The sequence below is a fragment of the Lepisosteus platostomus genome, chromosome 3 (assembly GCF_059453375.1).
Source record: "Lepisosteus platostomus isolate fLepPlt1 chromosome 3, fLepPlt1.hap1, whole genome shotgun sequence".
Taxonomy (NCBI): Eukaryota; Metazoa; Chordata; class Actinopteri; order Semionotiformes; family Lepisosteidae; genus Lepisosteus; species Lepisosteus platostomus.
Genome location: NC_142613.1, coordinates 12,730,205 through 12,742,750, shown reverse-complemented (window position 1 = coordinate 12,742,750; position 12,546 = coordinate 12,730,205). Strand labels below are relative to the sequence as shown.

The 12,546-nt window shown below is 48.4% G+C and overlaps 1 protein-coding gene across 2 annotated transcripts in view; it reads right to left on the bottom strand.

Annotated features, from left to right (window-relative positions):
* Window positions 1–1,062: 1,062 nt before the first annotated feature.
* The window catches only part of LOC148674432 (cGMP-dependent protein kinase 1-like), a 30,116-nt gene continuing 18,632 nt past the window's right edge, over window positions 1,063–12,546 (bottom strand). For both annotated transcript variants that reach the window (XM_088624523.1, XM_088624522.1), the window contains 15 exons: window positions 12,158–12,263; window positions 11,143–11,206; window positions 10,183–10,260; window positions 9,450–9,544; window positions 9,154–9,219; window positions 8,646–8,720; window positions 7,889–7,985; window positions 7,072–7,211; window positions 5,972–6,061; window positions 5,362–5,503; window positions 4,824–4,987; window positions 3,931–4,053; window positions 3,127–3,189; window positions 2,980–3,046; window positions 1,063–2,594 (listed from right to left, as the gene is read on the bottom strand). In XM_088624523.1, coding sequence (XP_088480649.1) covers window positions 2,496–2,594; window positions 2,980–3,046; window positions 3,127–3,189; window positions 3,931–4,053; window positions 4,824–4,987; window positions 5,362–5,503; window positions 5,972–6,061; window positions 7,072–7,211; window positions 7,889–7,985; window positions 8,646–8,720; window positions 9,154–9,219; window positions 9,450–9,544; window positions 10,183–10,260; window positions 11,143–11,206; window positions 12,158–12,263 — 1,469 coding nt within the window. In that variant the 3' untranslated portion in view covers window positions 1,063–2,495. The remainder of the gene's footprint in view (window positions 2,595–2,979; window positions 3,047–3,126; window positions 3,190–3,930; window positions 4,054–4,823; window positions 4,988–5,361; window positions 5,504–5,971; window positions 6,062–7,071; window positions 7,212–7,888; window positions 7,986–8,645; window positions 8,721–9,153; window positions 9,220–9,449; window positions 9,545–10,182; window positions 10,261–11,142; window positions 11,207–12,157; window positions 12,264–12,546) is intronic.

Below are 12,546 nucleotides of genomic sequence, written 5' to 3'. Positions count from 1 at the left end.
TCAGGACCTCGGTTTTACGTCTCATCCGAAGGACGGCGCCTGTTTACAGTATAGTGTCCCCGTCACTATACTGGGGCATTAGGACTCACATGGACCTCAGGGTGAGCACCCCCTGCTGATCTCACTAACACCTCTTCCAGCAGCAACCTTAGTTTTTCCCAGGAGGTCTCCCATCCAGGTACTGACCAGGCTCACACCTGCTGAGCTTTGGTGGGTTGCCAGTTGTGAGTTGCAGGGTGATATGGCTGCTCCGTGCTTCGAAGCCTATCTCCTCTCCTAGCGGGGTGTGGAGCTGGTCAGAGTCAGAGACCTGTGTGAGACTGCAGGGCAGGTGAGCAGGAAGTGCATGTCCGAGTCAAGTCCCTGCTCACAGTGAGCACGCAGCCGGTCCTCTTTGGCCATCCCAGACTGTATTCTGTGAGCTTAGTGTGTCGCTCTTGGATTTCGACCACTGACACAGTTAAACATCTCTTTTTAGGGATCAATAGTGGTCGGGTGTTTTCTGTACCGTAAACGTCACCTTTGTGTCGAGATCCGTCTTTGTCTGACTGTCCGGGTCTGTGGCTGTAGTGCAGAGAGAGCAGCTGCAGGAGCAGACAGGCAGGGTGCTGGCAGGGCTCTGTGCTGCAGAAGGGTTCTGTAGGGAGTGGGTTCAGGGCAACCGGCCCAGTTCTGCTGAGCGGATTCTGTTGGCTGTACGCTCCTGATCTGATAGGAGTGTCACTCCAGATGTTGGATCCTGGTCATTTTGGCCTGTAAAGGGACCCTGGTCTTCACCTACCTGCTGTCGAACAGAGAAGGAGATGGCCAAGCCACGGGCCAATAAAGAAGCCGCTGTCCTGGAATTCCGTTGTGCCGGGTGCCAGGTTTTCTCCCATGAGTCCCTCTCCCTCTTCCCATAGCTCACGGCAAAAGAAGGACTGAGAAAAATGTCCAGCTCCCATGAAAGCTCGTGAGTTCGCTGCGATTGTTCCAGATTGTTCCAGTGCGGAGCAGTAATAGCTGAGGCTGGTTTCATCGTAGTGCGGAAACGGCGGATGAGGAGCCATAGTGACCCACTCGCACCCCCTGGGGGAAGAGCACAGGGGAAAGGAGAGCCCCCCCCCTACTCTTTGTATCTTCTCCTTTGGGTGTCAGATCGCAAAGGGGTCCCTCTCACACACAGGTGCTTGGCTCACAGGACTGACAGGAAGGGAAGGAGAAAGGGGGAGCCATGCAGGAGGGCCCCCTGAAACGACAGTGGTTTCCTAGGAGTCTTTTAAACCAGGGCTGCCTTCAGGCCAAAGCATTGCCCACTGTCCACTGTCCCCGGGAATACTGAAACCCTTCAGCCACTGCAGCCACATTCCAACTGCTTGCTGTAGCCTGCAGTTTCCTTACGTGCAGTAAAAAGACTACAGCTGATCAGGAAGAGAGTCCCTGCACTCCACACACATGGCTAACTGAGAGAACAGATACAGCACAGGGTGATCATTTCACTCTTTCTTTCAGGAACCAGTCAGCCAGAGACTTACTGGGGATGGGCAGTGGAAAGATATACTGTACTGCGGGCAGACCTGGACTGTTCTGCACTGGAGTGTCACTTGCTGTATCTGAGACTCAGTACGCAGAATGCGAATGAGAGTGGGGCCCACCAGAGGGGGTGGGAGGAGGATGACATCACTGCTGGAAATCAAGGTGTGGGTGTGTGGGAGGGGGGTGAGGATCCTGCACTCCCACACCGGCTGTGTCACTGGAGGTCTTTGGGAAAACAATGTGATTTGCTCCACAGTGCACTAAACAAGTTAAACAATCGCTGGAGAGCCTTGAGAAGGAAGCGTACAGTAACCCTGTTTATCTTCTCCCTCGCCACACAAGCACACTCACAAACACTGCAAATGAGGAGACAGTCAGACTGATATCATTTTTGATATCTTCATTTCCTTTCTCAATTTTAGAAACACACACTGAAAACCCAGTCTAATAAATACACCAGAATTTCCCCAGTATACAGTCTGATGGTAGTAGCAGCATACCTGTTTAAAAAGCCTCTGATTCTGCCAGTTCTGTGGTCAGTTTGTTAGCCCTTCAGTCATTCAGCCCTTCAGTCATTCAACTAAACCTACAGTCTCTCAGACTGCTGCAGGTATTCAATTCCTGCCTTCTATTAGAAACCTAAATTTCTGTAGCACAATTTTCAGACTACTTGTTACTAAAAGTGTTAAAATGCCATATCTAAGAGCTGAGGAATCATTCTAAAATAATGAAACCATTCCCATATTCGAAAAAAAAATCTTGTCTTCCAGTTCCCATATCAAACAGCGCCCCCTAGAGGAGTAGATAGAATTATTGTCCTTTCCTACATCACTCAAGAGTTGAGAATTGCTCTATAAAACCCAATCTGATAACAGAGGTCAGTGGTGGTGACCAGTAGGTTCTGGTCTTTCATGCCAGCCTTTGCTGCTTTTTCCTCCCAGCTGTCCGATCTGGAGAAAGGCTGTCACACACTGCGCAACTCAGAACTCTTTGTCCCAGCCAGACTCCTCGTCGGGGGGCGGGTCCTCAGGGTCATCGGGAAAACAGTCAAAGTTACTGGTGTCCAGCGGGCCGCTGACCTGGAAGAGAAACACAGCCAGCGCCACGGGGTCACTCGCACACTCCCGCCTCCTGCCCTGTCGCTCATTGGCAGTATTCCCCCACTAACCTGCCTGTGGTGTGAATATCGGCCTTTTGCAGGAATGTCTGCATGATGCATGAAGCCAGGCAAGGTACTGCAGTATTCTGGGATACTGCACTCTTACCATCTCACTGGTGTGGCAGCCCGGAGAGCAGGTCTGGTCAATGACTGAGTCAGGAAATCTCAGTGCAAGTGGCTGAGACCTAGTGGCAGCAAAACACTGTTTCTTCCCTGTGGTGCCTTGTAGCTGCTTTGTCTACTCGCCTCTTGGTTTCCTCCTACCTTGCCCCCATGTGCCCCACCAATGCCCCCCCCTCTCTTACACTGGGCAGAATGGGCGGGGTCAGAGTGCCTTTCCGAATGCCTTCCCAGTTGAATCCTTCAAACCACCTGCAAGACACAACACGCGGTCAGTGACTGGGCAGACGCTGGAGCGCCCACTGCTACACATGTTTTAGCTGATCACTCACTTGTGTTTCTGGATGTCTTTGACTCCGTTCTTCTGATTTCCAAGCCTCTCGGAGGGATTGTCCCTGTGGGTCAGACACACACACTGAGGCCCTGGCACTGCCAGCCGCCACGCACACTCAAGCTGCAAACACTGTGCCGCTGGAGTTCTGCGGAGGGTGGTTTATTGTGCTGAAGTGGGACATGTATATATCTCACTTATCCAGCATCACAGTATCACCACTTAAGCACATTGTGAGAGGTGTTGATGGGGTCTGTTATTTTAACCTCAAACAAAAGTTACACTAAGATGCCATAAAGCTGACTTGCTTTAGCAGCCCCAGTGGCTTAATGCTACATAATAAAAGACAGGAACAACACCCACAATCAGGATAAAGCAGACCAATGTCTGCTGCATATCAAAGGACAGAACCTAGAGCATGACAGAGTAGGACAAGAAGTAATTACATAGAACAAAGAACAGGACAAGCACTCAGATTGTGAAACAAACTTTCTTCTGACTGTATATATGAGCTGGAGAACTTATATAAGAGCAGTTTGTCTGTTCTGTGGGGCAGACCTGGCACACATTGTTGGACTTATTGAGCTCAATAAAACTGAATCTGCACAAGACTGTGTCCTGCTCCTCTGATGAAGAATTTCCCACAACAGTGCTATACAGTCTGTGCAGTCAATCAAAGAGCAGTAGCAGTTTGTGTAATGTGGACTACATGTGGCCGACCATATTGTGCGAATTGCGTTATGCAGTATCCGTTGCGCGGAGTGAGGTGTGTTTTTTCTGCTCATAGTGTGTTGCGCAGTCAGACCTGCAGAGCCTCTTAATGAGGTTGGCTGCGTTCTTGGTGATCTTCTTGGGGAATTCCACCATGTCGATCCCACGCAGGATGATGTTGTAGGTCTTCATGGGGTCAGAGCCGGAGAAGGGGGGGCTGAGAGAGATGGAGAGCGCTGTCAGTGGTCTTTCTGCGATGTCTTGCACTCTGCCTAACCACTCTCGTGGACAGTCACACTGCCCCCTCAATCTGGCCCACAATAATGGGCAGAATTAAACATTCTCTGATTTTTTGCCCAGATTTCTACCAGCAGTGTCCTGCAGATTGGTTAGTAAAGGCTGGAGACACATAGTAATCTTAGCTCTCAGACTGGCTCTGAAGGACTCGCTAGTACACCATCATCAGCCCCTCCTCTAATTATACTGACCCCACCCATAGTTGCTTAGCCCCTCCCACACCCAATCATAGCCACACCCCCTCCTTCTCCTCAACCCCTAGAACAGTACAACCCCTTTCAGTAGCAGTAAGTCTGAATTAAAAAAAAAGCACATTGATCCTGCTCCTTTGATTCTTCTAAGCCATTCTCTATGTCTAGGCACATTTTGGGAAACAAAACTGTTGTTTTGTTCTCTGTCTTCTCTTTTTTTTTTTACAGCTTGGTGCTACGCAACACATCACATCACTCTCAGTGTTTTTACCCTGCTTCACCGCAGGTCTGGGTGTTCAGCCATACGGTTCCCACAGATCAGTAGGCTCTGATAATGGCACCTACAAAACTGACTTATGGGAAAGAAAACGTGCTCATCAGTTTGATTTCCACCCCGATCTCATACTGTCCTTGCCCAGAGCCCGCCCTCCCTAGTCCAAACCTCCGACCCCCCTACCTCAGCCCCTCCCAGCCACACCCCCAAGTATCTGAGCCCCACCTGCCGCTCAGCAGCTCGAACATGAGGATGCCAAGGGACCAGTAGTCAGCCGACACGTCGTGGCCCTTGTTCAGGATGATCTCCGGGGCCACGTACTCGGGAGTGCCGCAGAACGTCCAGGTCTTCTTCCCAAAGCCGATCTTCTTGGCAAAGCCAAAGTCAACCTGGAGGGGGAGCCAGCGAGGGAGAGTTAGTGGGGTCTTTGTGCTTGAGTCTGCCCCCCCTCCCCCGGAATGCGTCCAGATTTTGATTGATGAGGCAGGGGCTCAAACATCTCATCTGCAATCCAGAGGACAGAACGCAATGCTCTCAGATCACCCTGAGGTTTAAGCGACGTCAGGTGTTTCCAGCCCACTTGACGTAACCCGGTCCTAAAGATCTGCTTGCTATTGCTGCCGTGTTTCAGTCTGATGAAGATTTTGGGGACGATGTCTATTTTTTTGCATCAGTCAAACACTGGAACTAAATACTTTTGCGCTGTCTGAGGCGTGCAGCCGCCTCCTGCCCTGGGTGTCTGGCGACAGGCCGCGGGCGTTACCAGTTTGGCGTATCCGCGCTGGTCCAGCAGGATGTTCTCGGGCTTCAGGTCCCGGTAGATGATTCCGCGGCAGTGCAGGTACGCCAGCGCCTCGGCGACGCAGGCCGTGTAGAACCGGGTGGTGCCGTCATCGAACGAGGCCCTGTAACCACAAGCGCAAATCCCACAGCAAGCCCAGTTGTTTTAAATAGGAGAAAAAAACTGAATATTTCCACAAGTCAACTCCAACACCTGTCCCGCTCTGCAGCACTGTCAACCCTCAGTACGCATCTTACAGCAAGAACCTGCCTGAAGGGTACAGTACTGCCCCCTGCTGGAAATATTAGATCACTACAATATTGACTCCTGCTGGAGTTCCATATGCTTTTTTTCAGCCTGGCTCAATTCCCAAAAGTAGCACTTGGCTCCGTAAGAAAATCAGTGGGAATTGCAGGCAAGCAAGAACAATGATGGTATTAACTGCCATAGTTTAGAAAGCAAGTACTACTCTTCCAGAATGGCTCAGCGTCTGTATTTCTGCTTATTGAACCCCTGCGACCAGTTCCTTTTCCAACAAGCTAGTCTTCCCTTGGTTTCCTGGTCTAGGTGGGGAGGGGTCAAAGGTCAGTACCTGTCTCTCAGCAGAGTCCACAGCTCCCCACCCAAGCAGGCCTCCATCAGCATGTAAAGATACTTGGCGTCTCTAAAGGTGCAATACAACCTGCAAAGAGGAGAGAGAGATGCCCTGACTGACGGTCTTTTTCAGCACTGAAGCAGAAACCTTCTTAAGCTTTTCGCTCCAATGCTAAATATGCTCTGGATGCTAATGTACTATTTTTTCCAAAGCAGAAATGGAATGGAAAAAACATTTCTGTTTTCCATCTTACACTGTATTTGCAAGATGTTGGAAAATGGGGGCTAGAGAATATTAATGAGAGCACAGATCTCAGTGTAAGGTAGTAGATCTCAGTATGAGGGGGTAGATCTCAGTGTGAGGGATGAAGAAACATTAAAGTGACAGAATTCGGATGCTGGTGAAAGAAAAGCTGTTTATTTCACGTGCACACGGGAGAGCAGCTTGCAAAAGCTAGTCTCCCCGAAAGACGTGGCTCAGCGCTTTTTATACACGGTAACAGACAAGCTTCCTACTTTTGACATACTGTAGATGACCTAATCCCTAAAATGAATCATTAGTTTTTTAGTCAAGCTCGGGTAGAGCAAAACAACTTCCTATTAAGACTTTCGTTAATGCTTCGCAAAACAAGACATTCGACTTCCCTTTTTACTACATTTAAGACATGAGCTGTACTTGTCCACTGACCTATAGACTTGCCAGGGTTATAAGCAGTTAGGAAGTTAAAAGATAAGCAGTTTGTTAGCTTTTATAAATTTGATAACGTTCCTTCAGGGACTAGGTCTTAGTGTGAAGTAACAGATCGCAGTGTGAGGGAGTAGATCTCAGTGTGAGGAAGTAGTAGATCCCACTGTGAAGGAGTAAATCTCAGTGTGAGGAAGTAATAGATCCCATTGTGAGGGAGTATATCCCAGTGTGAAGCAGAGGATCCCAGTGTGAGGGAGCAGATCTACGTGTGAAAGAGTAGATCCCAGTGTGAGGGAGCAGATCTACGTTTGAAAGAGTAGATCCCAGTGTGAGGGGGCAGTTGTCAGTATGAAGAGAGGGCATGTCTCCAGTGGGGAGAGAGATCCTGGGGCAGCTCTCCTTGGGCTGACCTGACAATGAACTCGCAGTGAGCTTCCTGCATGATGCGGCGCTCGGACAAGATGTGCCCCTGCTGCCGGGTGTCCAGGATGTGTCTCTTCTTCAGCACCTTCATGGCGAAGGAGCGTGTTTCATCACTCTTGAGCTGCACCTGGATCAACACAATACACACCTGCATCAACACACACCTGGATCAACACACACCTGGATTAATGCACACCCGCATTAACACACACCTGGATTAATACACACCCCCATCAACACACACCTGGATCAAAACACACCTGGATTAATGCACACCCGCATTAACACACAGCTGGATTAATACACACCCGCATCAACACACTCCTGGATTAATACACACCCGCATCAACACACTCCTGGATTAATACACACCCGCATTAACACACGCCTGGATTAATACACACCCGCATCAACACACACCTGGATTAATACACACCCACATCAACACACACCTGGATTAATACACACCCGCATCAACACACACCTGGATTAATACACACCCGCATCAACACACTCCTGGATTAATACACACCTGCAATAACAAACACTTGGATCAACACACACCTAGATCAACACACACCTGCATATGTTAGACCACCCAATTAATTCCAGAGCAAGTCTTCAAGACAGAAAGCTGTTTAAATTCTTAAATTTTGTTAATTAAACAAGTATAGCGAGAGTTGTACAGAAATGCTGCCAGGGAGTGAACTGGAATATCCTTTATTTGACTCCAGACATATACAGTAATAGCATACTTGTACTGTTCTTGGACAGAGAAAACCAGTCCCTGAAAACCATACTCACCAGCTCCACGCGACCAAAGCCCCCAACACCCAGAGTGCTGATGATCCGAAAATCAGACAGCGACACACTGGAGAAGAAGTTTGTCTCTGCCTCTATCCTGCACAAACAAGGACACCCCAGCACACACAAGCAGACAAACGGACACACAGACAAATAGTATCTGTATTTAAAACTTCAGGCCAGTGGTTCCCATGCTGCTGTCCTCTCAGTTTTGCTCCAGCGCAGCGCAGTTCATACAAGCCTGATACAGTCATTCCCACTCGTCTGTCCTTTGCTAATTGATCAACTGTTAAAGTCCGGTGTGCTGACGCTGTAATGGGGTGTTTTTTGCCAACTAATCCCACCCCCCAGTTACAATCGCAACCCCAGTCACAATTGGCTAGTGAAATGACTCAAACCCGTGATCATAGCTCTTACCTTTTTCTCAGGTGAGCATATTAACCAGTAGAGCCACTCAGAGCTGCACGTGGTACACTATGGTCAGCAGTGGCTTAGTGAACCTCACTATGTGACTGAATAGATACAACTATGGTGCCTGAAGGCCCCGAACTAAATTAGCAGACTCATCTAGGTCTCCTTAAATCATCACCAGCTGAAGACCGGAGCAGAAGGGCTACTTTGTTCCAACAGGCCTCATTCTGACCTTTCCTTTTAAGGAGATAATGATTCTGAGAGACCTAGAAGACCTGGATCAGCCCCAGGGCCTTGAGGAACAGAGATGTCAGCCCCCTGGGAGAAGGCGGAGGCAGGTTCTCACTTGGCTTTGGCTTCAGCGCTGTCGTACACTCTGTTAGTGACATCCTCCAGGCCGCCAATCAGCTGTCTGAAGGACCTGAAGACACAGGAGGAGGGAGGTAAGAAAGGTGTCTGATATGAATTGTGGGACCACACTGAACATTTCAGACCTCTGTTAATGAAAGCTGTGCTGTGGTGATTGTACATACTATAGACAGCAGAAAGGCCAAAAGGCCCTTCTAGTCTACTCTGCTGCAGAATTGTGTAAAACATAATGATTTGCAGAAATAATATACAGTAGTACCTATCCTACATGAGTTATTGCTTCTTCATTAAACAGACCAGTTCAGGTGAGATATTGTGTTGCACACACTAGTTCGGGAGAGTTACTGTTTACTGTATGTGTTACACAGGACAGTTCAGGTGAGTTACTGTTTCTGTACTAAACAGACTAGTTCCAGAGACAACCCGTTGTATCTGTGATAAAGAGACAAGTGACAGTATAGCTACTGCGGCCCTTGGTCACTCACTCTCTGTCGATGACCAGACACGTCACCTCCTCTGCGGCGATCACATTGGCTGTCCGCAAGTCCTCCCTGACACAGACAGACAGCTCTATCACTAAGAGATATAGTTTGATTACAATCAGCACTTTCAGAATTTCTTCATGCTTTATTAGCATGGTACTCAACTAAAAGTCACTAATTGTAACAGTAACTGTAATTTGTTATTTTCCCCCAAAACCAGTTATGAATTGACGTTACAAATTTTTGCAGACAGGCAGAAAGTGGGAAGACAGTGGCTACCCAGAGTGGCGTTCTCTCACCCCTTCAGCGCCTGCTCCCCGAACCAATCTCCACGAGACAGACTGGACAGGAAGGCCGGCTCTTCATTGGCAGCCTTTTGCTGTGTGACCTTCACCTGTGGAATGACAAGAGCAGTCAGGGGTCATGAGCTGGAGTACAGAGGGGGCGGCTTTTCCAAGTCGTTCAAAGCTCACAGCCACCCGAGAGATGAGTGACCATTCCTGATGTCACCGCATTAATGACAGACCGAGCACTGCTCGCACACAAATAGGTAAGACTCCAAAGCTTTAAAACAGTTCTACTGAACCTGTGGCTCTTCCACTCCACTCCATTGGAGTTTTTTACAACAGCTTCTTTATTTCATCAACTGATAATTGGCAGAAAAAATATAGCAATTAAAGTGCTGGTTGCACAAATGTCTTCCAATGGGGTGGACTGGAAAAGCTGACCACAGAATAGTCCTGCCCTAGGATAAAGCTCAGATGAAAACGTTTGCCCCATTTATTGATTTGTGTAACTCTTGTCCTATGACTTATTATCATTATTCCAAGAAGGACTGGGATAGTGGTTCTAGTTGTCTCTCTCCAAGAGAGATCAATGAATACAAGCAATGCAAATTGTAGCTTTGGAGGCTACACTGAGGAGAGTGCTCTGCGCAACACTGCCACCTTGTGGAAGGAATGGATGTGGCGCAATGCAAAAAGGAGATTCCAGGACTTTGATAGAACAGCCTGAGTCCACACTCTTCCTCACCTTGCCCTTGCTGATGATGAAGAAGGTGTCACCGCTGGCGCCTTGGCGGATGATGTAATCGCCCTCGCTGTAATGCGTCTGTGGACACACGACACAGGTGTGAGACAGAACAGGTAGGGCAGCCAATCTATGACGTGAGACCTGACGTGAGTGATGCCACACTGCCCGCACACCTCTCCCTGCATCGGATGTGCAGTCTGAGCAGTGAAGGGAGATTTAAACACTGTTGGGGTTCACAACTGTGGCGCCACAGCCATCTCAACCCAACCCAAAAGTGCACTAAACCAGAAATACAAACACCATGAGTATCCTTAATTTATTTCAGTATATCCTAAGGAGGTTGTGTTCTGAAAAATCTACAGTATCATTAGAAGATATATTTTCTTTTATTTTTGGAATCCTTCAGGGACACCTTTTCGGTTCTATAAGGGTCGAATTTGCCTCACTGGCCTTGCTTAGTCCTAGATATACAGGAGATATTGTAAAAATCACAATTCTTTATCTCCCCTGCCCCTTATGTGTGCAGAGATTGTAGGGAGAACAGCAGTGCAATATAACTTAGGAGAGCAGGACTCTCTGGCTCAAGCCAGTGCACGTCTTTGGTCCAGTCAGCTGCTTTAGCAGACAAGTGAATCAAAGGCTGGCTGGACCCAGCTCTCCAGCAGAATCGATGTGTAGGTCTGGTGTTTTTGACAAGCCCTGATATGGCGTGCCAGTGTGGGTACAGAAAGTCAGTGCTGAGTGGGGATATAGAATGTGTGCGCAGAATGCAGTAGCTGAACAACACTTCATGTGTAAAGAACCCACTAGTAGCAAGTGTTTTTTTTTGGTGAACATTTATCACATCAATATCTGCTGTTCTCCCCAGGGACTTACCATGCTCTGATCATGTGTCCTACCTTTACCATAGTATACTGGAGTAAAACTATCAGGCTCTCTACAGTGAGCAGGGCACTGTACCTCCTCAAGGACATCGGCCACCTTACTGAGGACATCCTCCTGCAGGGACTGGAAGGAAGGCACACTGTGGACAGACGAGCAGAAGGGCTCAGAGTCAGACAGACCAGCATCAGCTCTCAAAAGAGGACAGGAGGACACAAACCCAGACAGCTCTCAGAAAGAACAGACAGAATGGCACACTCACTCTGCTGTGCAAGAGACATAGACAACAAATGTGAACATAAGAGCAGACTAGGGTCAGGGACATTGTCAGTTGCGAAGGAGGACAAACAGAAACCTATTTGTTTTCAGGGAGGAGAAGACCAGAGAGATGGGGAGAACAGAGATGGACAGATATATTCCAGCTCTACGTGAGACACAGTGACAGAAACCTGCTGTGTCACAGGAAAATGACAGAGAGGTGGACAACACCGGACTGTCCATGTAAGAAAGGGGTGTGCTTAGGAGTAAGAATTTCAGCTCTAGGTTTTAGAGTTGCCCTTTCTCTGCAATACAGGGTGATTCCTTTAATAAAGGGGTAACCTTGCTAATTAGTGCCTGGCTGCATTCTAAGACTACCTTGACGTTCAAATGAACAGAAGTGCTAAAAACTTACTTTTGCCCCTTTTGCAGGGATTGTATTAATATAGCTATTGAATTTAAAGGCAAACTGGATTTGATGTGTACTTTATTTGTGTAATGCTGAAGAGTTTATTGATGTGAGAAATGACTGAAGCAGGCACAAAACTGTGTCCTGCCTACGTTACTGTGTCCCTAAATCTACCGTTTGAAATGACAAGTGGAGGTGACAAGCGTCTTTTATGTTCAGCAAGTGATGGCAGTCTCTGTGCGCCTGTCTACGAATCTGTCTAAATGGTGTGTGTATTCAGTGAGCGGTTTCTGCAGACTCATGCTTTCTGTCTATCTGGCTGCGAGCAGGGCATGCAGGGCCAGTGACCGGTACTGTCTACGTGTCTCTACTTATGTGCTGTGCAGGGACAAGCTCAGTGCTCGAAGGCGCCGCCCTGCAGGTCACCTGCGGAGGAACTCCATGTACTCGGTGTGTCTGATCAGGCCTGTCCGCATCATGATGGTCTGGAAGCACTGCCTGTCTATCGCCCACAGCTTGATGTGGGTGAGTGCTGGGGAGAGAGAGAGGCAAACGCCCAGTGAGGAGGAAAAGAGGGGTGACAGGGAGAAAGAAGGTGGGAAAAGACAAAAGGGGCAGGAGGGAGGAGAGAGAAAACACAAGCAAAGAGAAGAGAGAGAGTGGGGAGCAAAGGAGAAAAAAGGGAGAATGGGAAAATGAGAAAAGCAAAATAGGAAGAGAAGGAGGAGAGAGAAAGAGAGAGGGAATTAGTCCGATTGTTAAGCAGCACGCTGGATTCTATTCATGACAGGGTGACTGCACCAATGAAGTGTACA